This window comes from Betta splendens, chromosome 24 (genome assembly GCF_900634795.4).
Source record: "Betta splendens chromosome 24, fBetSpl5.4, whole genome shotgun sequence".
Lineage (NCBI taxonomy): Eukaryota > Metazoa > Chordata > Actinopteri > Anabantiformes > Osphronemidae > Betta > Betta splendens.
Window position 1 is genome coordinate 2898219 of NC_040901.2, and position 24320 is coordinate 2922538.

Below are 24320 nucleotides of genomic sequence, written 5' to 3' on the forward strand. Positions count from 1 at the left end.
TTCTGTGTGCTCTGTGTTTGTTTACATTTGATTAAAGTTGATAACAAGGGTTTCTGACAAGGCTGTGATTTCATTTAGCTCCAATTCAGGACAAGTATCTACAGTAGCTCAGTCAGTAATTGTGAGTCAGTGATGATGGAAATCAATAAGCCTAAGCTCCCACCTGCTGATGTTCTCTTCTAGGGAATCTCTACTTATTGTAAAATCAGAAAGAGAGCCAGAAAATTACCGTAAGTTCCCTTTGTGTCATCTTTGACACAAAGGGGTTTAATCTATCTCTCTTTGCAGTTTCAGTAATTATCCAGACAAATCAATACAAATGAATGAACTACTGGTATGTAAATACCCGAAACAGATATGGATACAAGCTACTCCACTTCTCTCAAGTGAAAGCTATGTAGCATTTTAAGTCCACAAATGAAGGACCATTGCTGGGCAGACATCCACTCAAGCTGCTGTTATAAATTTAATGTGTTGAAATATGTGTCAAAAAAGGAAACATTATCTAACAATCCTGGTATTAACATTAATGTCTTCCAGATGTGCATTTTTTCAAATGCCTAGATTTCACTTTAATGTGAATTGCATCTTTATCTATGAATATGTAAATGTCACTAAAAGCATCCATATTATAAATCTGGACCTTATACTGTACTTTTGCTTATTCTGAGTAAATGTAATGTTACCTCTGACATCTGACTGTGAATCAAGGATTCCATCTAGTGGACAAACATGATTTTGGCATCATTTCAATTTAGCAAGCAAAGATTGACATTAATGCAGAGCTTTTATTTAGCGGAAACTTGAGGCTGACCCTCTCAAGTGTGAAGGGATAGAAATGAAGCTGCGATGTAGCACAGCAATAACAGCAGAAAGACAAACCCCAATCAGACAGTTCAGGATTAAAGGATGGTTGGAACATAGAGGTCAGTCAGTCAGTCCCAACTCAGTGCCATAAGGATGACAGCAGACGTGGAGGCCAAATGTAACGAAACCCTGAAGCTGACAAGGTTAAGGTCTGGGCTGATAAACGGGGAACCAAAAATAAGAAGAATGATTGATGGTTGCAAATGCGCAGCTCTCTGGCATCTTTATTTTGAAAGGACGTCGGAGTACACGTGCCACGCTCCGTTTTGTTTGCATGCTTTTCCACGTGAGGAGTCTTACGTAAACTCATTCTGACCAATCGCCTGCCGCTCGCCGGAGCGGAAGTTGTAAGCCATTGGCGTATTCTGACTGTGTAGCTTTTTAGCCAGGTTTCTAACGGATTTTCTGTCCAAAGACGCTTTTTCGCCTTGTAAAATGAAACACAACGGGAACGTTCCAGCTTTTCTAACCAAGCTGTGGACACTGGTCGAGGATGGCGAAACCAATGAGTTTATTTGTTGGAGTCAGGTAATGCTACGTAACGAACGAATGTTAGCATGCCAGCCAAACCAGCTACCAGGCAGCCAGTGAGCTCAGCACTATATTAGCTTAGCAAGTGTTCGTCTCGTCACAGTGCACAAATAATAATGAGTAATGTGTGCGATGAACGAAATAAGCATTAATAAGAAAATGCGTATTAGACGTTAGTTAGCCCATGACTTTCTTCCAAAGTGTACCTACAGGACAGCTAGCGTAACCAAGCTAAACTCTTAAGTCATTCAATCGCTACATCGTCGATCGCATTTCAGGAACGCGTCGCTCTGGTAGTCATAGTATTGTTTGTTGTTTTCAGGAGGGCAACAGCTTCCTGGTGCTGGATGAACAGCGTTTTGCGAAGGAGATCCTCCCAAAGTTCTTCAAGCACAACAACATGGCCAGTTTCATCAGGCAGCTCAATATGTGTAAGACCTTTATTTTAGACCTACCCATCGTCTCTGATGGGTAGGTCTCACAGTCACATTTGTTAAGTGATATCTGTGAGATCGTGTGCCAGCCCAATGCAGGAATCACTAATATCATAGATGATTGCCCTATAATGTGTTCCACTAGGCAAAAAGTGGAACAATGGAAGGCATGTAGAAGCGTTCACTTCTTCATCTACACATTACCTTACACACTTTACAGTTTACCATGGTCCATGATGGTCTGATCGTTGTAATATTTGCCACAATAGATGCTATAATAACCACGGTAGCAACATTCATCATGTGTTGGCCATAGTTGTTGTGTTCAGTGGCTGTGGACAGATTTGCTTGAGTTGTCTTTTTCCTCAATCTCTGGCTTATTGGTATTTATGATATAAATTATGTTTTTTTGTTAGATTAGGCTAAGTAACCCTATTGTATGTGCAATTTTAAAGTCGCAATATTTACATGTCCAGTGATGCAGTAGATACACTTTTTAATATCATTATTGTATGATGGGATGTAGCAGAAAATTGTTTTATTGCCTTTTATTTTGGTTCATTGTTTTAGAGAATTCAGAGAAATACAAATCTAACAACCACCTGAGTATTTGTGTACATATCATAATGTACATTATTATTTTCCTAAAATCTTCAATTCTTCTTTTTATTACTATAGACTAAGTGTACATTGCAAACTAATCTTTACTGGATTGATTATATGACAACCCGCAGATCTTCATGTAGCTGGTGTGTTGATGGAGATTTTTCTTTGTGTGTGTGTGCATGCACAGATGGATTCCGTAAGGTGATGCACATTGATACAGGCATTGTAAAACAGGAGCGAGATGGTCCAGTGGAGTTTCAGCACCCCTACTTCAAACAAGGACAGGATGACCTGCTCGAGAACATCAAGAGAAAGGTGCATTATTGCGCTGTCATCTTTTGTTATCTCTCACAAGAAATATTACTTTTACTTATTGTTCAATTATGAAGGTTCCTTTTCTTTTAATTTCTGGCTAATGTCGCTGTTACCTCCATATTACTTAAAATAAAAGGAATATATAACCTAGGGTATGTAATGCTGGAAAAAAACATACCAAACATCAGCATATTTACACTATAACAATATAAAACGACAGCAAAATAGGTTATTAAAGTTAATAACAATTAGGATTGTGTGAATCTTTTTAAGATTTTATATGCTGGAGATTGGGGTTGCCGATTTCCCCATACTCCCCATAGGCAGCATCATGTGGCGTGTGTGTTGTTTAAGGACACTGTCTGGGATTGAACCAGTAATATTCTGCATCCAAGGCCAAGCTCTCTAGCACTTGCGCCTCCAGACACCAGTCAACCTTGCCTCCAGTGCTGCAAATACCTTCCACTTATTTCAGATACCAGTATCACTAAAGGAAGCAAAGGAGAAGCTAAACATAAGGCACCGAACAAGACACACAGGGAGAAAGGGGGAGAGAGGCCATGGCAGAAAGATAAGATAGGTGCTTAGCTAGCAGAGCTAAAAAGACCAGATAACTATTAGGATTACCAGTATGTCTAATGAAAAGTTTCTTCATTCACCCTCAGAGCAACTGCTAGGAGACAGAAAATGATACTGATTAGATACTTTTTACACATTACCTTAACATTTTTGTAATTGGTATTGTTAATAGTTGCATTAAGATATAAGATAAAAAATAGTTGCTTAAAAACAGTTTCATTTGAATTTCTTTTACTCAGGTTTCTAATGCTCGTCCAGAGGAGAGTAAGATTCGACAGGAAGACCTGTCCAAGATCTTGGCAAGTGTTCAGAGTGTTCATAGCAAGCAGGAGAACATTGATGCCAGGCTAGCAACACTTAAGAGGTGAGTATAGTGTCCTGCGTGTTCTCACACAAGCTGGATAAAAATCTGTGACCAAAACCTGGCTGATTTTTCAGGTGTAAAGTTTCCTCCTCTTGTCTTGGCTCACCATGACTTTGTCTGATGCCGATGTGTCGACCTTGTCTGCTGTGTATAGGGGTCTGTTGTCCATTAGGGATGTAACGATGTACTTACCTCACAATAGAAGACACTGTTACTGGCTTCCAAGAACAGAAGCTGGTCTTTTTATTATTAGTAATTATTAATATTATTAGTTATTCTACTATTAGTAACTAGCTACTTGACAGACAGAGTCCTTACGATTGCAGCATTTACTTCATTAATTACTCAAAATTATGATTACCTTGGATCATGATGACTCAGAAAAACATCAACCTAGATGTTTTTAATTTGTCTGTGTAATTGTGAAGTCTCACCACATCAGTGGCTGGGATGTTATTGTGTGCATCGTTCTGATACTACTTCTGTGCTCATCACCATTAATAACTTGAAGTGGATTTAAACAGAGAGCATACTACGCTCCCTTAATTTCAACTACTGAGTTTAATTTTTGGTGGTAGGTATTTTCGCTATATCTATAGTTGAGTTGAGTGGGACAAAGGAAGTGAATTATGTACAATTTTACAACTTCTACATTCACTGTGGGAGTGACGGGACTGTCCCTCTTCACATTCTTCACAAGAACACGTTGTCAGGTTTTGAAGGCATGTCAGAACCCACTTCCTGCATCAGCACAGTTTATCATCACTAAACTAAAATTAAAAAAGAAGCTGTATAAACTAACAAGAGAAAATTTTGCAAAATCCGTTGTTGTTTAGGGAGAATGAATCACTGTGGAGGGAGATCTCAGACCTGAGGCAGAAACATGCACACCAACAGCAGCTCATCAAAAAGGTGAGACCTCTATTCTACCTTCTTATAACAAGTTGGCAGTGAGGATTACAGCCAATAAGCAAACAAGTCATCCTATTTATTGCTGACATTTTTGTTGGAAGAGCAACTTTGAGACTTTTTTTTTTTACAGCTGGTTCATTTTATTGTCACACTGGTGCAGAACAACCACATCCTGAATTTAAAGCGCAAAAGGTGAGTTGACACTTGGGTCAATCCTTTGGCTGGTTTAATAGTAAGAGTTCTATCTCTTTAAGTCATCATCACAAACGTAGCCCCTACTCCACTCACTGACATTGAGAAGTCGAATTACTGAGTGTGTTTTCCCAAATGTAAATTGTAGTTTGTTGGCCATCACAATCACATCTTACATCTTTGGGGAAAATTGTTGCAATTTGGCCTATGTGAATTAAGTGATCATGTCTGTGCTTCTTTTTCTGGCAGACCAATTCTTATGAATGGCAACGCGAAGAAGCCCAAGTACATCCATCAGATCTATGACGACAAAGTTTGTGTTGAACAGGTTGGTAATTATGTACAGTTACTGTCCACATATGTGTTGTATCAGAGGTCATTCCAGCCTGCATTGTTATTTTGTACTTTTTAAATAGATTATGTTGATATGATAGATTATGATGATGATAATTATGTGTGTGTTATTTAAATAGAAAAAGCATTTCCAGAGGAAAATGCAAAGTGAATGCTGTAATGTTAAATGTTACAGAAACATTGAAAGGACAGTCCAAAGTAGTTGAGGTATTGAATGCATAGTTGAAGGAAGGCTTGCTTACAGGAAGCAAAAACTATTTTAAAATAAAGGACAACATAATTTGCATATATTCCTAACACTTTCCTATAATTCTTTAGATTTTACATTCTTGTTGTTGCCCTAATCAGGAATTGAATCAGAGTCTTCAGGGTCGTAGTCAGCCACAGCAACTACTGATATAACGTCTTTAAGCAGCACTACATACTAATATGAACAACTGTAAAATCATTAATGTTGTTGAAACATCTATGTTAAAGCTGTACCATACATTGGCGATATCTTAAACATATAACTCAATTTATGTGAAGGGAATCCATTTATTTATATTAATGATTAAACATGGCTCAGACAGGAATGTAATCCAGGTCTCCCATTCCAGAGTCAAGGATTTATGCCATTTAGCCACAGGATAGCAGAGCAGAGAGAGGACAAACCTCAAAAAATTCTCTGGATGGGGAAACATTTACTCAAACAGTGGTTGTGGTGTTTAGTTTTTTCCTCAAAAAAAGCTGAAACATTTTTAAAAAATAGCTTAAAGTGGTTCATACATTAAAATGTAGCTGAATATATCTTAAATAATTAAATAAAAACAAGTAGTTACAAAGTTGAATGTGTACACCTGCTCTGATCGGAAATCAAACCTGGTTGTAGCGCGCCATGTCCCCATTTATTTCAATTGGGGGAAAAAGTTTGATTATGAAAGATATGAATAAGAAAAGTAATAACAGCATACTTCTCCTTTTAAAAAGCTGAACATTTAGATATTTAAATGGTTTCTGTAGCTGCAAAAAGTGTAGAAGGAGGTAAAGTCCAATAAACATATGGAAGAACTGTGATAGTTAAGTAACAGGGATTTTGAGCCAATGACGTCTGTGTTGGTCTCAAGCCTGGAGTGAGTTAGATCCAGAATGGAATCCGGTTTAAGACATGCCAACAGACAAACATTATAATCATCAATTTGAATAGGAAGATGTTGGCTTTGAGGAGCTGATGAATGAGGAAAATTACAGGGAAAGAAGAGAGAAAAATGTGGATGTTGTGAAGCAGGAAATAGCAAAGATCAATAGGATGAGGTGTGGAAGGCTCTGAAAAGGATGAAGACTGGAAAGGCAGTTGGTCCTGATGACGTACGTGGAGGTGTGAAAGTGTCCAGGAGAGATAGCAGTGGAGTTTCTAACAAGTTTGTTCAACAGGATGCTAGAAAGTAAGAACATGCCTGAGGAATGGAGGAGAAGCGTTCTGGTGCCGATCTTTAAGAACTAGGGTGACACGCAGAACTGCAGCAAGTACCGAGGAATAAAGCCACACAATGAAGCTGTGGGAAAGAGTAGTGGAAGCCAGGCTTAGGAAGAAGGTGGAGCATTTGTGAGCAGCAGTATGGTTTCATATCCCGTAAGAGCACCACTGATGCCATGTCTGCTCTAAGACAGTTGATGGAAAAGTACAGAGATGGTCAGAAGGAGCTGCATTGTATCTTTCTGGATTTAAAGAAGGCGTATGACAGGGTGCCAAGGGAGGAGCTGTGGTACTGGATGAGGTTGTTGGGAGTGGCAGAGAAGTACGTCTGAGGTGAAGATGTGTCAGTGTGACGGGAAGTGTGGAAAAGAGGTGGAGGCGAGTGCAGGCGGGTCGGAGCAGGTGGAGGAAAGTGTCAGGAGTGTTGTGACAGAAAGTGTCAGCAAGACTCAAAGGAAAGGTGGACAAGACAGTGGTGAGACCAGCTCTGCTGTCTAAAAGACCAGAGGAGAAGAATACAATGTGCTATTTAATGGTATTTTGTCTGATTAGATCTGACCTCTCACTGTGTGTGTATCCTGTTTAGTCATCTGTCAACAGTCTGAGTGGTGTGAAGAACTCGGACATATCAGATGATGTTATCATATGTGACTTGTCTGAGAATGACCCCGAGATGACGGCTGAGTTCACAGACGGCTCGCCCAAAGCCCACGAGCAAGGGTAAGTACTTTTTTTAGCGATCTACACTTGTTATGGCCTGAATGTGCTTGCTGTGCACTGCCCTGTAGCGGTTCTAGTCTTTCACTCTTTAATGTTAACGGGACCAAAGTGGGTAACTCAAAGTGAGAGGTGGGACTTCAGGAACTCAATATGTGCTCAAAGGCAGTGTGATTGTCCTTTATTACAGATGGATAAAACCCAGTCACTGTATGGAGTGCTCATTCATTTCTTATGACCTGCTGTCAACATGTTCACCTACAGGGATGTGGAGATTGTAGAAGTAGAGCTGGACGACAGTGTGGTGCCGGCTGAAGTGAACACCAGCGTGTGCACCGACGATCCCAAAGAGCCAGAGGATGGTGTGACAGGTGCATCGGGGGCCAGCCAGCGAAGCAGCGTCGCAACCAGCAGTGCCCTGCAGCTCAATAAGCCCTCCGGCCTCAGTCTGGAGGACCCGGTCAAGATGATGGACTCCATACTGAGTGAGAACGGCGCCATATCACAGAACATCAACCTGCTGGGAAAGTAAGCGTCCACTGGAATTAGAATTAGAATCATGATCCAAAAATATAAAATCAATTGAAAACTTCCAATAATGATATTTTATGGATGGTTGCAGCATCTTTTAGTGCAAATTAAATCTAAATCTAAAAATATGGATAACTCAAATAACTTCACCTGGTGACTCCTCTGTAGCATCTAAAGTATTACCACCTGACAGAATGATCTGTTGAGATTGTAGTAGAACAAAGAAACTATGGCTCTGACATTGTGCAACAAATGCATCATGTTATTCATTATCAAAATTATCAGTGTTTTTCTGTATCAAATGCCATGTTTAAATACTAACTATATTCAGTAAAGGCCCACAGATCTTTATTATGGCATAGCTTTATTGAATATATCAATGTTTCTTGTGTTGCACATGGAGGGTCTTATGAAAGTGCAAAGCAGTGACCATCGTGTTTTGTGCTCCGCTGTAAACCATAGTATACAACGCAGTACAACTGTAGCGTGGTTGGTTTACAGCAGAGCACAAAACGCAACGGTCTCATAATACCCTCCATCACTACGCTGTTCAGAAGTTTCCTCTGCTTCAAAAAGTCTTCATTCAAGCCAAAGGCTGATAGTCCTCTGACTGCCTGAGCATCTGTGCCTGTGTGTGTCGTCAGGATGGAGCTGATGGACTATCTGGACAGCATCGACTGCAGTCTGGAGGATTTCCAAGCCATGCTGTATGGGAAACAGTTTGGCATTGATTTTGATGCTCTGGAGGTAAAATGACTTCTCTTCACACAGAACCATAATGTCCATCTTGACGACATTCTCTTTCATTCTTCCTAGGACTAGAACAGGTTTCAGATTAACAAAGGGTCTTCATGAATATCTACTGGTAGAAAACATGTTTCAGCAATCAGTCATTATTGTCTGTTGCCCACTGGGATCAGATGTGACAGGCTAATCCTGGGCTTCCCTAGCTTATGTGTCAACCTGTCTTTTGAACAACCAACCCAGACTGTCTGTATGTACTGTAAAGCCTTTATCTGTCCATGTATTTTCAGGAGAGCATTACCTCTAAAGAGAACATGCTACAGCTAAATAAAGGAAAATCTGAGGAAGACAACACAGGTGAGTGGAGGATGTGTCATCTGGTCTGTCTTTTAGCCCAAGACTGTTCAGAGTTAGTTACTAGTTAGTGAACAGATCATAGCGTTACTCACATTGTTTTCATGCTCACTCCTGTGTTTAGATAAGCAGTTGATCCAGTACACCACTTGCCCCATGTTGGCGTTTCTCGATGGCTGCACCCCTCCATCAGAGTTTGACCTGGGAGCCAGTGGCTCCTCCAGCCCCCCCCTCCAGCCATCCCTCAATGCCAGCAGTTCGGTGGAGGTTGACCTGCCTTCAGAGCTACTGGACACCAGCCTGGAGGTGCGGCAGCCATCACGCAGCTCTCTTATCCGTCTGGAGCCTCTGACAGAAGCTGAGGCCAGCGAGGAGACACTCTTCTACCTGTGTGAACTGAGTCCTGCTGGACAGGAGGCCAACATCAACCTGGACAGAGTGTGATTGGGAACGAAGTGCCACTCCTGTTGGTCCTGTTGTAGCAGCTACAACCCTCTTAACTAAATCCTGCATGGGTCTGTGGTTCCTCTGACAGGGCTAAGCTACACAAACCAGTGTTTATCAAATCCTGACATGTTTTAAAGCTTTACACCAGTTTGATACAGTTTATGTGTAAACGGGCATCCTCAAAGCAGAACACACACACACACACACACACACACACACACAGTATTGTGTGTATATGTGTGTATATAATATATCTGAATGAGTCTGATAAAAGTAAACATCTATCCTCACGATCATCTAGTTGGCCTTAGAATTGATCAGTCTTCTAATTTAGTTTAAAAGTATAAAAACATGTACAGGAGCCCAACTAACAAAACTAGAGTACATAAACATGTCTGAAAACCAACCTTTTTTTATTTAGGTGCTCATATACTAGTAGTTCAGTGTAAAATGAACTGAGAAACACAGCATCAGTAAGCACAGCATCATGGATCATCAGCTGAAGCCAGAGAACTCTTCTGCTTTCCATCACATGCTCAAACCATTTTAGCACTTTGAGCTGTATCAAACGTCTGAACCGTGTGTTGTAATATATTTATTCTGTTTTTAGTTGGTATTTGTTACACGTCCTGAAGCTGAGGCTGTCTGTGCAGCAACATTCCTTCATTCGTTGAGCGTCCCAGTTCTGGAGAACTGGGATGTTCTCACCACGTTGTGTCTGAGAGTCACACACTTAAAGAACTTGAGTCGTTGGTTCTTACCTTTTAATAGAAGTTTGTGTTTGATACACATTGTCAATATACTATAGTAACAAAATGTATTGTCCCAGTTGCCTGGAATAAAGACAAATGTGAATAATGGCCTATTTTTAGAAAGTGTTGTTCCTTAAACCAACATATCAGTTGGGTTTCCTACTGGGACACCATGGAGACTAGTGTTTGCTTTAACTGAAACAAGACATCAGTGTTTGTGGAGCTGCAACTGTTGATTGAAGTTGGGAAATCAAGGAATACCGTATATTGACCCAAACTATTGTACAAACTAAAAACATGTTTTAAAAAAATTACAGTACATTTAAAACAAAGCTATTCTATTTGAACCTAAAGAAACAACACAAAGGCTCCATCATTTTAATAAAACAATCCCTTTATTAATTTCTGGAGCTGGAAACGTCACGTGTTGTTTGTTTCCTTTGAACACCAGAGCAGCAGCATGTTTGATCATGTTGCTTAGGTTTGCATTGATGCCATCAGCAACTCATTGGACCAATCTATCGGTCGGTTTCAGTTAAAAGTTCTTGGATAAGAAACCAAATGGATTGGACCCAGACCTAGGTCTAAAACCAAACCAGTTTGATTCTCACTGTGCACTAGAGTCTGTGCCTCCATCAACACATCTGATCATTGCAAACATAAAAAACCTCACGTCAAGTGGGTCATCAATTATAGTGTAACTCAAACAGCACAAACATTTATTCTCCTGAATCTCAGATTTAGGTTTGAGTGCTTCAACACAACCAGAGCCTCCAGTTTCCCCCACTGAGCCACGACTCATTAGACTTTGGTGACTAGAGCAAGAGGAAGCCCCACACGCATCTAGCCCTAAGTCTCCTCAGGAAGGGTTCACTGAAATACTTGTTAATATGAACATGCATGTTAATAATTCGTTGCATATTTCATCAGGTGAATGTTCGGCCACAGGAACCTGTGTTCTACTTTTTTTTTCTTACTTTTCATCCCACAACATGACGTAACAGTCTGAAACACTAACACAAGCAGCTGTATGAGCAACTCCCAGATTCACATCCAACAGAAGGAGGAAGATCATCACCTACTTCTCTGCTCAGACCAGCTTAAGCAGAGGAGTAGGATCGGCTGAGTCTCTCCTGGTCCTCCTGTGTCGTCCTCTTCCTCCTGCAGAGGAGACAGAGAATCAGACAGACGACCAGCAACAGACGACAGACAAAGTTGACACAGCTGACCTTTCCCGCAGTTTCACAGTTTTCCTCCTTCGGATTTTAGCGTTAGAGACCTCACAGACATATGTTCCATGGTCTTGAACCTTTGGCTCCTTCAGGGTCAGACTGAAGTCTCCACTTGTCAGCAGGTCGGCCTTCATCTCTGTGCGGCCTTCGTAACCTGGGTCCTGTTGATCGAGTTGCTCAAAACCATTGTTATATTTGTACACGGGACGGATGAGATCTTCACGTCTCCACTCCACCACAACATCGTCAGGCAGGTTCTCTGTGGTTCTGAATGGCAGCAGGACAGACTCTTCCCCCTCCTCAATCTCCACCTTACAGACTGAGACACAACAGGCCACAGAGGGTAACAGAGATGAAACCGCCAGATGGTTTCAATCTCTGTTGTCTGTTACAGCTTCATCTATGCTTTATGTAGAACCTCAGTGTACTCAGAGAACCTCTCTTTCTACCGGTCATACTGGTCTTCTTCTGTAATAGCAGATACTCAACATTTACTGGAGACACAAATCACCAGCTCGACTTCCTGTCCGTGGCTTTTATTTTGAAATTAACAATTATCACTTCCTCCTGCCATTCTACCCCCCCCCCCATGCCTTGATTGTTGGTGTAAATGTCAGGATGCTCTGTGGTGACTGGATGTGTTCACAGAGTCTGCTCATCTGTTTAGCTGGACATGCTTTCAGTATTAATTTAAAGAAGGCAGCTTGAACTGCTTTTCATGCTAAAGAATACTGGACTTCAATGTCTCAATAGACGCTATGCTGCAGCTATTCTCTGTCCAATTGTTTGTCAATTTGTTTGTCTGGGCAGGACCAGAGGAGGTTCTGTAAGTGTTTGGGGAGGATTGATTTAGTGAAGTGTGGAACTATGACACAAATCAATTAGATTAGATTAGATTAGATTAGACAGTATTTGTTAAAGTAAGTAAGAAGTGCACTTCTAACACACTCGCAGTGTGTTAAAATGAACTACAGAGTCACAGACATGTACCCAAGGCCCAAATAGTGGCGATTGCATCTTTAAGCAGAACACTTCCATCTAATGGCCTGACTGAACTGACCTTCGACATTAAGCCGTACTTCTTTCTTCCTCAGGATGTTTCCGTCCTCGCTGTAGACGGTGCACTTGAAGGTCCCACTGTCAAAGTCTGTGGGGTTTTTCAGGGTCAGACTGAAGTCATTGCGTGTCATCTCTGTTCGATGGCGGTAAGACCAGGACTCATCCTCAGGTTGGTCAGAACCATTGTGAAACACATGGACCTTTTCTCTGCCGATGGTCCACTCCACTGTGACTTGATCGGAGGGGACTGTGGTTTTGGGCCAGCAGGAAAGCAGGACAGACTCCTGTCCTGCAGCCGCATCCACTTTATCAACTGAGGAGAAAACAAACCACAACATCAGCTGGACAGACACAAGTGGATGAAATTGGATTAACTGGTTATGAAAACAGATCACTGTCACATCATGACTGTACTGAAGCTCAGTCACTGACACAATGTCAGTGTTTGTTTCTTCACATAAACTCACACATTAACTATAACCTCTGACATCAGACCCCTACTGTATCAATAAAAATCTTAAACCTGCTCTTCTCTAACTGCAACCCATATTTTACCACACGAATACAGGAAATGACTACTTTAATGAACATGTGACTTCCTGTGTCACGTCACTGACGTTTGACCTGGAGATGCACTCGTTTCTCCAGACTGTCTTCGTCCCTGTTGTAAATGCAGCAGGTCCAGGTTCCACTGTTGTCTTCTGTCGGGTATTTTAGGATCAAACTGAAGTCTCCACGTGTCTGTGGATTCATCTCTGTTAGTCTGTGCTGCTGCTGATGTCCAGTCGCCTCAGAGTCAACCTCATACGTGTGGACGATGTTGTTGTATTGGCACCACTCCACCTTCTTGACTCTGTTCAGGTAACGCATGGTTTTGCAGGGCAGCTGGACAGACTCCACCCCCGATTTAACATCCACATGGTAAACTGAGGAAAACAAACCAACAATGAACCAAAACTGTTTCATGATATCAGATCAGAACTGACAGGAGCTAGAAACCGAGTTCTGTGAAGCCTCATGATTGGTTCAGAGGGTTTATTGTCTCATTTTAATGGTTAATGTGCTTGTAGCGACGTACCTGATATGATGTACTGATAGAAATGTATAACAACAGACACAACAACTATTAAAACAACACTGATGACGACCAGGAGAGCTGTGACCCAGGAAGGAAACCACTCTGGGAAAAAGAAAAAGAACAAGCACAAGATGACCTCTGACCCCAACCAGGTGTGTGTTACTGCTGCTCTTCCTGATTCCACTGACCTTTGACTTGCAGCTGTACGTCTGTAACATGATGTTCTCCTCTTACACTAGTGATGGAGCAGGTGTAGGTTCCACTGTCAGACACCTTCAGCTGCGTCAGGGTCAAACTCAGGTCTCCGCTTTCCAGAGCGTCCGTCATCATCGAGGTCCGGCCGCTGTAAAGCTGGTTCTGGTCCTCAAATGCGTCGCCTTCTTTCTGATGCCGATGGACAGTTGAAGGTCTGAGGTCGTAGCGGCTCCACAGAACCGAAGGAGTCGGGTCGACATCAAAGGTGGGAAACTCACAGGGCAGCAGGAAGGTGTCGCCCTCGTAAATATCATCAGCTGATGCATGATGGGAAACTAGAGGACAGACAAAGTCTGTGTCACCAGCCTCACCTCGTGTTACTACAGTACTTCGTACTTCTTAGTGATCAGGCCTGGACATCTATCCCTGGTGACGTAGACCTGCATATTAGCTACAGTTCCTGTTTAATTCTGTAAAAACAGAACCCCAACATATAAAACTGCAGAACATGAGACTTGACTGAGAGCTTCAGTGACACTGAGCTACTGGAACAAGCTGTGGATCTGACAGACTCTAACAGATTTATTGGTCCTGTGTTGAGGACAATGAACAGATTCTGCTTCTTCTACATGTTGAATCCTTGACGTTCGCTACGTCCTGATGTTTGATCACTTACTGATTGATAAAAACAGGTAAACATTACTGATACTCTAGGAAATAAATGTTTCAAATTCACAGCAAACACAGTTTTTCCTGTAATAATCTGAGGTCACATGAGTCCAGAAGTGAAAGCATTAGAGGTTCTGCGTGAGGTGAGCTCTACATATTCACACAGCAGCTGTACGTGTCCTAACGAACGGAGCATTTAATGAGCTCAGAGAAGAACCGGCTCCGGTACCGATCCGTTAACTGCTCCTCTACCAGGAAGAGGCCAGAGGCAGTAAAGCGAAACGCGAACTAACGGTACCGTCAGCTGATGCGTCTGGAGACGTGATTGATGCTGAACAGAACCAGGGTCCAGTAAAACAGGTTGGTTCTGGTCATCATCAGGTCAGGAGATTATCTTACCGAACTGGAGGAAGACGCAAAACATAAACATCTTCATCATCCGTTAAAAAAGCAGCACATTTCGCAGGAACCTTTGACTGGGACAAGTTCACTTTCACTTTACTTTTCTATTTCCTGTTGGCGCCTCCTACTGAACACTATATTGTTTTATGAAGCGGCGTTAACTCTGTTTCACCGCGGTGAAGTTGGTTTGACGTTAGACCTTCAACAGACATTCGACCGAATGTACCTCCAGACAAGCGGTCCGTGTTTGAACAAGCGATACGCGTTTCGTGTTCGCAACGCGGACACAGAGCGAGACCGCTCGGCACGTGAAGGTGTTGACTTAGGGACCGTCGATAAATTATTTGGATAATAATTATTTGGATATAAGAAATTAATAATTCAATAGCGTCCAAACCATGACCTACTAGTTCAAAACCTACTCCAAAATCTGTGTCTACATCTCCTTCAAAAGGCACAACCATTTTTATAAGGAAATAGTCATGTTTCATATTTTTCTATAGTATTTTAGTATAAATATTACTGTAATATTTCAATACCGTCCAAGCCATGTGACCTACTGGTCCAAATCCTGCTCCTAAATCTGTGTCTATATCTCCTTGTTAGGGCACAACCATTTTTATGGGGAAATAGTCATGTTGTATATTTTTCTATAATATTTTAGTATAAATATTACTGTAATATTTCAAGAGTCCAAACCATGTGACCTACTGGTTCAAAACCTTACCTGATGAATGACGAGAATGACAGGGAAATAAGGGAGGAATATGTAAGGGTGAGGTGAAGAAAGCTCTGAGAAGGTTGAAGAGTGGAAAGGCTGTTGGTCCTGAAGACGTACCTGTGGAGGTGTAAAAGTGTCCAGAAGAGACGGTGGTGGCGTTTTCAACCAGTTTGTTTGATAGTGAGAAGATGCCTGAAGAATAGAGGAGAAGCGTTCTGGTGCCGATCTTTAAGAACAAGGGTGACACGCAGAACTGCAGCAACTACAGAGGAATAAAGCCACACAATGAAGCTGTGGGAAAGTGTAGTGGAAGCCAGGCTTAGGAAGAAGGTGGAGATTTGTTAGCAGCAGTATGGTTTCATGCCCCGTAAGAGCACCACTGATGCCATGAGGTGAAGTAAGTGGAGGAGTTGAAGTACTTCGGGTCAACAGTTCAGTGTGATGGTGAAGTGTTGAAAAGAGGTGAAGAGGAGAGTGCAGGCGGGTTGGAGCAGGTGGAGGAACGAGTCAGGAGTGTTGTGTGACAGAAGAGTGTGTGGTGGAAATTTTCCATAAAGAAGCAGATGAGAGAGTTGTCCTTTTGTGCGATTTATTGAAATAATAAAGAAAATAAAAATAATGGGGAAAGCAAATAAAAAGCATGGATGTTGATCGTGCACATCAACAAACCAAAAACCAGCTGGGGAGATCAGTGCACACACCACAAAGGTGTGATGCAAAGAGCCCACGATCCTCAAGTTGTCTCTGCCTTTTAACCCCTTTCTCTGGCTCTGGTGGAATGTCTCTCTGCAGCAATGGAATTATTTGCGCCACCTTATCTCGCTGTGAGTGAGAATGTTTGTTTTCTCACTTCTGCATCATCATGTCTTGTTATCCAAAGGAAGGAACACCAAGTTTCCAAGACAAGATGCATTGGCTTTAACAGCCTTGGGTCTGGTGGGGAGTCAGATAGGATGGAGCCAGAGTCTGGGTGTAAAAGACAAACATATACTGTATCATAAATTATTAGTCAGTCAAATGGAACATCAGATGTTTAGACTTGATGTACGACAGGGCGTAAGAGATTAGTTGTTTGTGTAAGAATGCTCAGTATTGCACCTAACCAGCACATGACGACTGTGTTAGATAAGAAATAGCACAAACTTTTTCCATTACAGAGTGTCAGCAAGACTAATGTAGCGGATTCAAATTATTAATAGTTTGATATTAATGGAAAACATTAATATACCTCGAAGTTGGGGCACCAGGTTTGTTTTAAAGCTGAAACCACGCTTGTATTAATCTAGTCAAAGCCAGATATCAATTCAATGAGTTACCACTCATGAACCTCTCTGGTCCAGGTGCCACGGCCTCTGGGCCAGGAATCGTCGCCTGCGATTGATGAGGACGGCTCGGGTTCAGCGAAGTAACAGTCAGCCAGGCTGGACTTTCCAAGGTGTTTCAAAGCGTCAGCGCTACTTAAACTAGCCCAAAAGCAAACGGGCTGGAATCTAATTTAATTGGTTCGATCAAAAATAGCGAGTCAATTAAGGACTGGTTGTAATAGTTTCAGTTTCGCAGAGTTTCTTGATGACTTTCTAACGTTACAAAAATCGTTGTTCGTTCGTGTCTCTAAGTTTAACTTAGGTTTACAAAATTTAAGGACAAAGGAAAATTAAAGAAAAGTAATGCGACGCAAAAAGGAAAAAGTGAAAGAAGTTTGAAGATAGAGGGAAATCCGTTTTGCCTTGGGTGTCACTGGTTTAAATACCTCTGGGGCAGTGGTCACTGCAGGGCGGAGAAATGACTTCAACCAGTGGTGAAGAGTTCCGCCTCTTCAGATCATGAATCAAACTATTTGATTTGGATCACTCCTAAATCTGGGATAACTAAGCTCTTCTCTTTTCATCAAGCTCAAAGTTCCATCACACCATAACACAATAAACATGTAATGATCACTTTGACACTCAAATGAGCAGAGAAGTCAGAATGGTTAAACAGTAATATTAAATGCATAGAATCTTAAGGTCTTATATGTGGTCCCTTACAATGCTGTAACAAATTAAATGTTATTCATGATGCCTGGTCTTGTCTTATGCAACACCCAGTAAACACTAAAACATACACGAATAATAAATGCAAGCAAAATCAAATTATAAATGACCTAATCTGGACATTACTAATTAAACAATTGTAACACTTAAAAATGTGATACAATAATGAGGATACCGAATTGTAGCTGGTGGAAATAGTCCATGTGTGTGTTTCACAGATTAAAAGAAGTAAAGACGGTGAGTCTCTCTATTTCAACTTTGTGTCTACACACAAAGGAGAGCATGGTGATGAGTTGAAGTCCCTTTGTACTTTAAGAATTTCCTGGCAAATCTGTAGATCAGGCATTGAACATCACACAGAAACCAATCTAATATCAAATGAAAACATTTTGTCCACAGAATACAATGACATCAGTTTCATGGAAGTTGAAAGTTCTGGTGCATCTGAACCAGAACCTGTGTCCAAATGAAGTCTCTCGTTCTCTTTGATGAGCACATTCCACATTTTATGGCTGGTGGTCCCAGTTCTGGGGGAGACAGCTTCCTGGTGATAAATGTGGCAGCCTCTCCTTTTGGCATGATAAGCAGAGGTAGAATCCTGAGGGATTTACAGGTAGATCAACAAAGTGGACTCATGGTTCTTTGATATGGACCTTTGAGATGTTGGCGTCAATTGGTGCCTGTGGTGATAGAAGCCAGTCTCCTGTTGTGGAGAAAGGTTCAGGGTCCCTTATCTCTGGGGACTGAAAGGGACGTAGGGGCTCTTCCAAGGAGGGAGTTAAGTTAACATGTAGGTCAGGTTACCTCAGTCCAGACGTGGATTGCTACACTAAAGAGAAATCTTTACAAGACAGTGGTGAGACCAGCTCTGCTCTGTGGGTTAGAGACGATAGCAGTGATAAAAGAGACATAAGGCAGAGATGGAGGTAGCAGAAATGAAAATGCTGAAGTTCTCTTTAGAAGTGACAAGATTGGACAGAATCAGAAACGAGCTCATGGGAGGGGCAGCTCACGTTGCATGTATAAGTGTCAGATCGTCGTAGATGACGGACCCACATGCACAGCACAAACAAGCTTGGATGATGATAAAAAGGGATTTATTCCAGAAAGGCAGGGTCAGAGTCAGGCAAGGTCATTCACAGGTAAGCAACGGTTTACAATACAATGGGTCAGGCAGGCTCGGTTCCGTGGACAGACAGGGTTAGTTAACGTGGCCTAGCAATATTGAATTAGTTGCTGGAAGCCAGTCAGAGATAATACACAAGCAAGCGTTAGCAACGTCAGCTAACGTTACTCCTGACAGTCTAAAACAAACAAGCTCATCACTGTACTCAAACTTCACAGCACAAGCTAAAGCATAAACAATCGAATATATCACTTACAGTGTTTATTCGATCGTTCTGTACAGCTTGTTTTTCCAGTTTTTTCTTGGTATCCTGAAGTTGGTTTCCAGCTCCTCTGTCCACATGTAGCCCAAAACTGATTCTTCAGCAGAAGAATTTGCAACTTCATCCAAGCAAAATCGGCAGCAGTGAAATTCAGCACAGGGATGTTCAGTTGTTCACATCGGCGCGTGGTGCAGACCAGAAGCTGCCTGCAGTCAGATCTCCCCGCTGTCTGCTGCCTCGCTGTCAACTCATTGCCGGTGCTCTGTATTAAGTCGCGACCACGTTGTCGTCATCTGTACACGATTTAAGTAGAGTTTTACAAGAAACAACCTGACGTAGTTTGTATGTTGCTCGTGTTACAGTATACGTAAGTGGCTAAAAGAAAGTGAGAAGTGAGTGAGTCATGCTCCTGAATTGCTATGCTCTGCTTTCAATGAAGGATCAAATGTCAAACCTCTGCATTTTGTCTTCAGAGCCTTGACTGAGTTTAATATTCATTAACTAGAATAAAAAAAAACACACAAACACTTTGTGAAATAAACTAATTTTAATGGGATTCGATCCCGCGACCACTTCAACAAAAGTAGAACATGATTCCACATACTGAACCACTGAACCATAGATGATGTCTCTTCTTTGTTAGGCATTAAATGTATCTAACATGCATGTGGTTGTCTCATGGAATAGCAGCATCCAAGTTAACTTGGAACCACTTTGACTTGATGTTACGATAAATCTAGTTGTTTTATAAAGTGTCTTCATTTACTATATTGGTGCCAGCAGCTGTCCTCTTCTGTCCGTGTTTACTGTGTTGTCAGATCACACATTTTTCTCGTCTTTTGTATCGTAAATGTGACAAACAGTCATGGTCACTTCGACGTTGTGCGTTGTGCGAAGCAACCAGCAGCTTCTCATTCATTCGTTTGGTCTAGTTCTACATATAAGCAACGCGGGATCACTATTTGTTTTCTTGTCCGTGAGTATTTCTGTATGACCTACAGTTGTGCAGTAAGGTTGCATAGGCGCAGGCCTGTTATTCTCACTGCCACTATTCTGGGTGTCGGCCAGAACACCACTTCAAGGCCAGGAAGATATTAGTGATACAGTTGGTGCGGTGGAGAAGCAAGGAGACGGAGATTAGTTTGGTTTCTTTGTATTTTTTCTAACACACACAATACAGGAGCTGGTCTAGGTGGGGTGTGGTCTTTAGAATTAATGCAAACAAACACACCCACAAAATCACCCCACAAAGTGACATAGGTGTCTGAGGCGCTAAAAAAAGCAGTTCACAGATCTACATCCAACAGAAGGAAGAAGGTCGTCACTGAATGCAAACCTACTTCTCTGCTCAGACCAGGTTGAGCAGAGGAGTAGGATCAGCTGAGTCTCTCCTGGTCCACCTGTGTCGTGCTCTTCCTCCTGCAGAGGAGACAGAGAATCAGACAGACGACCAGCAACAGACGCCAGACAAAGTGGACACAGCTGACCTTTGACCTGCAGTTTCACAGTTTTCCTCCGTCGTATGTTAGTGTTAAAGACCTCACAGACATATGTTCCATGGTCTTGAACCTTTGGCTCCTTCAGGGTCAGACTGAAGTCTCCACTTGTTAGCAGGTCGGCCTTCATCTCTGTGCGGCCTTCGTAACCTGGGTCCTGTTGATCGAGTTGCTCAGAACCATCAAGATATTTGTGAACGGGGTGGTTGAGATCTTCACGTCTCCACTCCACCACAACATCGTCAGGCAGGTTCTCTGTGGTTCTGAATGGCAGCAGGACAGACTCTTCCCCCTCCGCAAACTTCACTTTACAGACTGAAACACACAGTGTTGCCAGACATCCGATAATTATCGTATTTATGCGATAGTCTTGGGATTTGTACGATCTATGATATCGTATACAATAGTTTTGACACTGCTGTTTGTCATGTTTTGATTTTGTTTTTATTGACGTGCACATCATCAGAAACTCTTTTTAGGTGTAGCGCACAAATTATCCCCAGCCGGAACCGTTTTTACAGCAGCTGTTTGCACCCACTTTAGCATTATTTGTTTTTTGTTGTTTGGAAATCTTTTACTAAAATGCCAATTTGTTGTTTTTTAGATGACCATCTATCCAAACCTCTTCTAGCTGTCCTTACAATTTCTCTGCACTCCAGCCTCATCTGTGCCATTTGAACGGGTCTGTTCTACAGCTGAAGAAGTTGTATGAAAAAAAAGCGTAGCAGACTCAATTTCAAAATACTGGAAAAACTTATTTTTTTGTAAAAAAAAATTGTAAAAAAAAAGGCATTGTCATGCACAACATGTTCACTTAGATTTTCACGTTATGATACATGGTTATGATTATGGTTCACTTTATAAACTGTATCTAAAAAATAGTCTGTCAACTAGGTTGCCTGTAGGGATTTTTAAGGTCCAGCAGGTGTCAGGTGTCATGTATCACGCAGCTAGATTTAAACTCACAACCTTAGTATCACTCTAACCAGCTGCACCAACCAGTCAATACAGGAGTTAGTGGTTAGTAATATTAATAAACTGTAGGTGCCGACCACATTTTTTTTTCATAGGTCGCATGAATGCCAGCGGCACCCCTGCCCTCATCCCTTGATTGTTGCCAGGATGCTCTGGTGACTGGATGTGTTCACAGAGTCTGACCTGCCTCTGTGCTGTAATAAGTGACATTTCTACCTGACTGAACTGACCTTCGACATTAAGCCGTACTTCTTTCTTCCTCAGGATGTTTCCATCCTCGCTGTAGACGGTGCACATGTAGGTCTCACTGTCGAAGTCTGTGGGGTGTTTCAGGGTCAGACTGAAGTCATTTTGTGTCATCTCTGTTCGTCTACGGTACAACCAGTACTGATCCTCAGGTTGGTCAGAACCGTTGTGAAACACGTGGACCTGGACTCCACTGGTTTTTATGGACCACTTCACTACAGCTGAGGGGACTGTGGTCCTGAACAGCAGTCGGACAGACTCCTGTCCTGGAACCACTTTCACTTCAGGCACTGAGAAGCAAACAAACCACAACATCAGCTGACACAGACACAAGTAGATGAAAATTGGATTACTGGTTCCAGTCTGAATCAGTCACTGTCACATTATGACTGTACTGAAGCTCAGTCACTGACACAATGTCAGTGTTTGCTTCTGAACTTGGTCTAATGAACAGGAAACACGGTAAAGATGTTTGACCTCTCGTGTTTTATCCAAACTTTCATCCAAACGTACTGTATCTAGGTTGGACACGGGAAGCTTTTTCCATTTTGTTTGCTTTCCATCTTCACATAAACTCACACATGAACTATAACCCCTGACATCTGACCCCTGCTGTATCAATACTGACCCCTGCTGGTGACACCACCGATTAACCTCAGACCTGCTCTTTTCTAAATTCAACCTACATTTTACCACCAGAACATAGAAAATGACTACTTCAAAAAATGTGTGACCTCCTGTGACACGTCACTGACCATTGACCTGGAGATGCACTTTTTTCTTCAGCATTTCTCCGTCCCTGTAAATGCTGCAGGTCCAGGGTCCGCTGTTGTCTTCAATTGGGTTTTTCAGGGTCAGACTGAAGTTTCCCCATCTCATTGGAGTCGTCTTCATCTCTGTTTGTATGTATTGATGTCCAGTCGGCTCAGAGTCAACCTCGTACGTGTGGACGATGTTGTTGTATTGGCGCCACTCCACCTTGTTGAATCTGTTCAGGTAACGCACGGTTTTGCAGGGTAGCTGGACAGACTCCACCCCTGATTTAACATCCACGTGGTAAACTGAAGAAAACAAACCATATAAGAAGTGATGAGAGCTAAGAACAGAGATTCCTCCTGATTGGTTCAGATGGTTAATTGTCTCATTTTCATGGGTAATGTGCTCGTAGCAACATACCTGGTTTGAAATACTGATGGAAACATAGGACAAGAGCTACAAGAACTATAAAGACGACCAAGAGAGCTGTGGCCCAGGAAGGAAACCGCTCTGAGAAAAAGAACAAGAACAAGATGACCTCTGACCCCAACCAGGTGTGTGTTACTGCTGCTCTTCCTGATTCCACTGACCTTTGACTTGCAGCTGTACGTCTGTAACATGCTGTTCTCCTCTTACACTAGTGATGGAGCAGGTGTAGGTTCCACTGTCAGACACCTTCAGCTGCGTCAGGGTCAAACTCAGGTCTCCAGTTTCCAGAGCGTCCGTCATCATCGAGGTCCGGCCGCTGTAAAGCTGGTTCTGGTCCTCAAATGCGTCGCCTTCTTTCTGATGCCGATGGACAGTTGAAGGTCTGAGGTCGTAGCGGCTCCACAGAACCGAAGGAGTCGGGTCGACATCAAAGGTGGGAAACTCACAGGGCAGCAGGAAGGTGTCGCCCTCGTAAATATCATCAGCTGATGCATGATGGGAAACTAGAGGACAGACAAAGTCTGTGTCACCAGCCTCACCTTGTGTTATTACAGTACTTGTGACCAGGCCTGGACATCTATCCCTGGTGACGTAGACCTGCATATAGGCTACAGTTCCTGTTTAATTCTGTAAAAACAGAACCCCAACATATAAAACTGCAGAACATGAGACTTGACTGAGAGCTTCAGTGACACTGAGCTACTGGAACAAGCTGTGGATCTGACAGACTCTAACAGATTTATTGGTCCTGTGTTGAGGACAATGAACAGATTCTGCTTCTTCTACATGTTGAATCCTTGACGTTCGCTACGTCCTGATGTTTGATCACTTACTGATTGATAAAAACAGGTAAACATTACTGATACTCTAGGAAATAAATGTTTCAAATTCACAGCAAACACAGTTTTTCCTGTAATAATCTGAGGTCACATGAGTCCAGAAGTGAAAGCATTAGAGGTTCTGCGTGAGGTGAGCTCTACATATTCACACAGCAGCTGTACGTGTCCTAACGAACGGAGCATTTAATGAGCTCAGAGAAGAACCGGCTCCGGTACCGATCCGTTTACTGCTCCTCTACCAGGAAGAGGCCAGAGGCAGTAAAGGGAAACGCGAACTAACGGTACCGTCAGCTGATGCGTCTGGAGACGTGATTGATGCTGAACAGAACCAGGGTCCAGTAAAACAGGTTGGTTCTGGTCATCATCAGGTCAGGAGATTATCTTACCGAACTGGAGGAAGACGCAAAACATAAACATCTTCATCATCCGTTAAAAAAGCAGCACATTCGCAGGAACCTTTGACTGGGACAAGTTCACTTTCACTTTACTTTTATATTTCCTGTTGGCGCCTCCTACTTTTATGAAGCGGCGTTAACTCTGTTTCACCGCGGTGAAGTTGGTTTGACGTTAGACATTCAACAGACATTCGACCGAAAGTACCACCAGACAAGCGGTCCGTGTTTGAACAAGCGATACGCGTTTCGTGT

General features: G+C 42.3%; 3 protein-coding genes across 4 annotated transcripts; 1 reads left to right on the top strand and 2 right to left on the bottom strand.

The window, feature by feature from the left end:
- Positions 1 to 1190: 1190 nt before the first annotated feature.
- hsf2 (heat shock transcription factor 2) lies at positions 1191 to 10263 on the top strand. The gene is made up of 12 exons (XM_029141470.3): positions 1191 to 1395; positions 1721 to 1829; positions 2626 to 2753; positions 3572 to 3696; positions 4533 to 4608; positions 4739 to 4800; positions 5050 to 5128; positions 7197 to 7330; positions 7592 to 7855; positions 8503 to 8605; positions 8893 to 8959; positions 9081 to 10263. Exons 1-12 carry the CDS (start codon positions 1303 to 1305, stop codon positions 9398 to 9400), a joined length of 1560 nt encoding a protein of 519 aa, XP_028997303.1. The 5' UTR covers positions 1191 to 1302; the 3' UTR covers positions 9401 to 10263.
- A 265-nt stretch (positions 10264 to 10528) lies between these two features.
- Positions 10529 to 15010, bottom strand: LOC114849751 (uncharacterized). The gene is made up of 7 exons (XM_029141471.3): positions 14788 to 15010; positions 13713 to 14054; positions 13525 to 13626; positions 13064 to 13372; positions 12448 to 12759; positions 11385 to 11706; positions 10529 to 11316 (listed from the first exon to the last, which is right to left on the bottom strand). Exons 1-7 carry the CDS (start codon positions 14825 to 14827, stop codon positions 11256 to 11258), a joined length of 1488 nt encoding a protein of 495 aa, XP_028997304.1. The 5' UTR covers positions 14828 to 15010; the 3' UTR covers positions 10529 to 11255.
- A 4439-nt stretch (positions 15011 to 19449) lies between these two features.
- LOC114850053 (uncharacterized) lies at positions 19450 to 24320 on the bottom strand. Of its 2 annotated transcripts, none has more exons than XM_055506259.1 (7): positions 24060 to 24320; positions 22996 to 23461; positions 22826 to 22915; positions 22405 to 22710; positions 21634 to 21939; positions 20420 to 20743; positions 19450 to 20351 (listed from the first exon to the last, which is right to left on the bottom strand). In XM_055506259.1, exons 2-7 carry the CDS (start codon positions 23435 to 23437, stop codon positions 20281 to 20283), a joined length of 1539 nt encoding a protein of 512 aa, XP_055362234.1. In that variant the 5' UTR covers positions 23438 to 23461; positions 24060 to 24320; the 3' UTR covers positions 19450 to 20280. The 2 variants fall into 2 exon arrangements, with proteins under 2 accessions (XP_055362234.1, XP_028997835.1); XM_029142002.3 differs by having other exon boundaries at positions 19452 to 20351; positions 22996 to 23337; positions 24060 to 24319.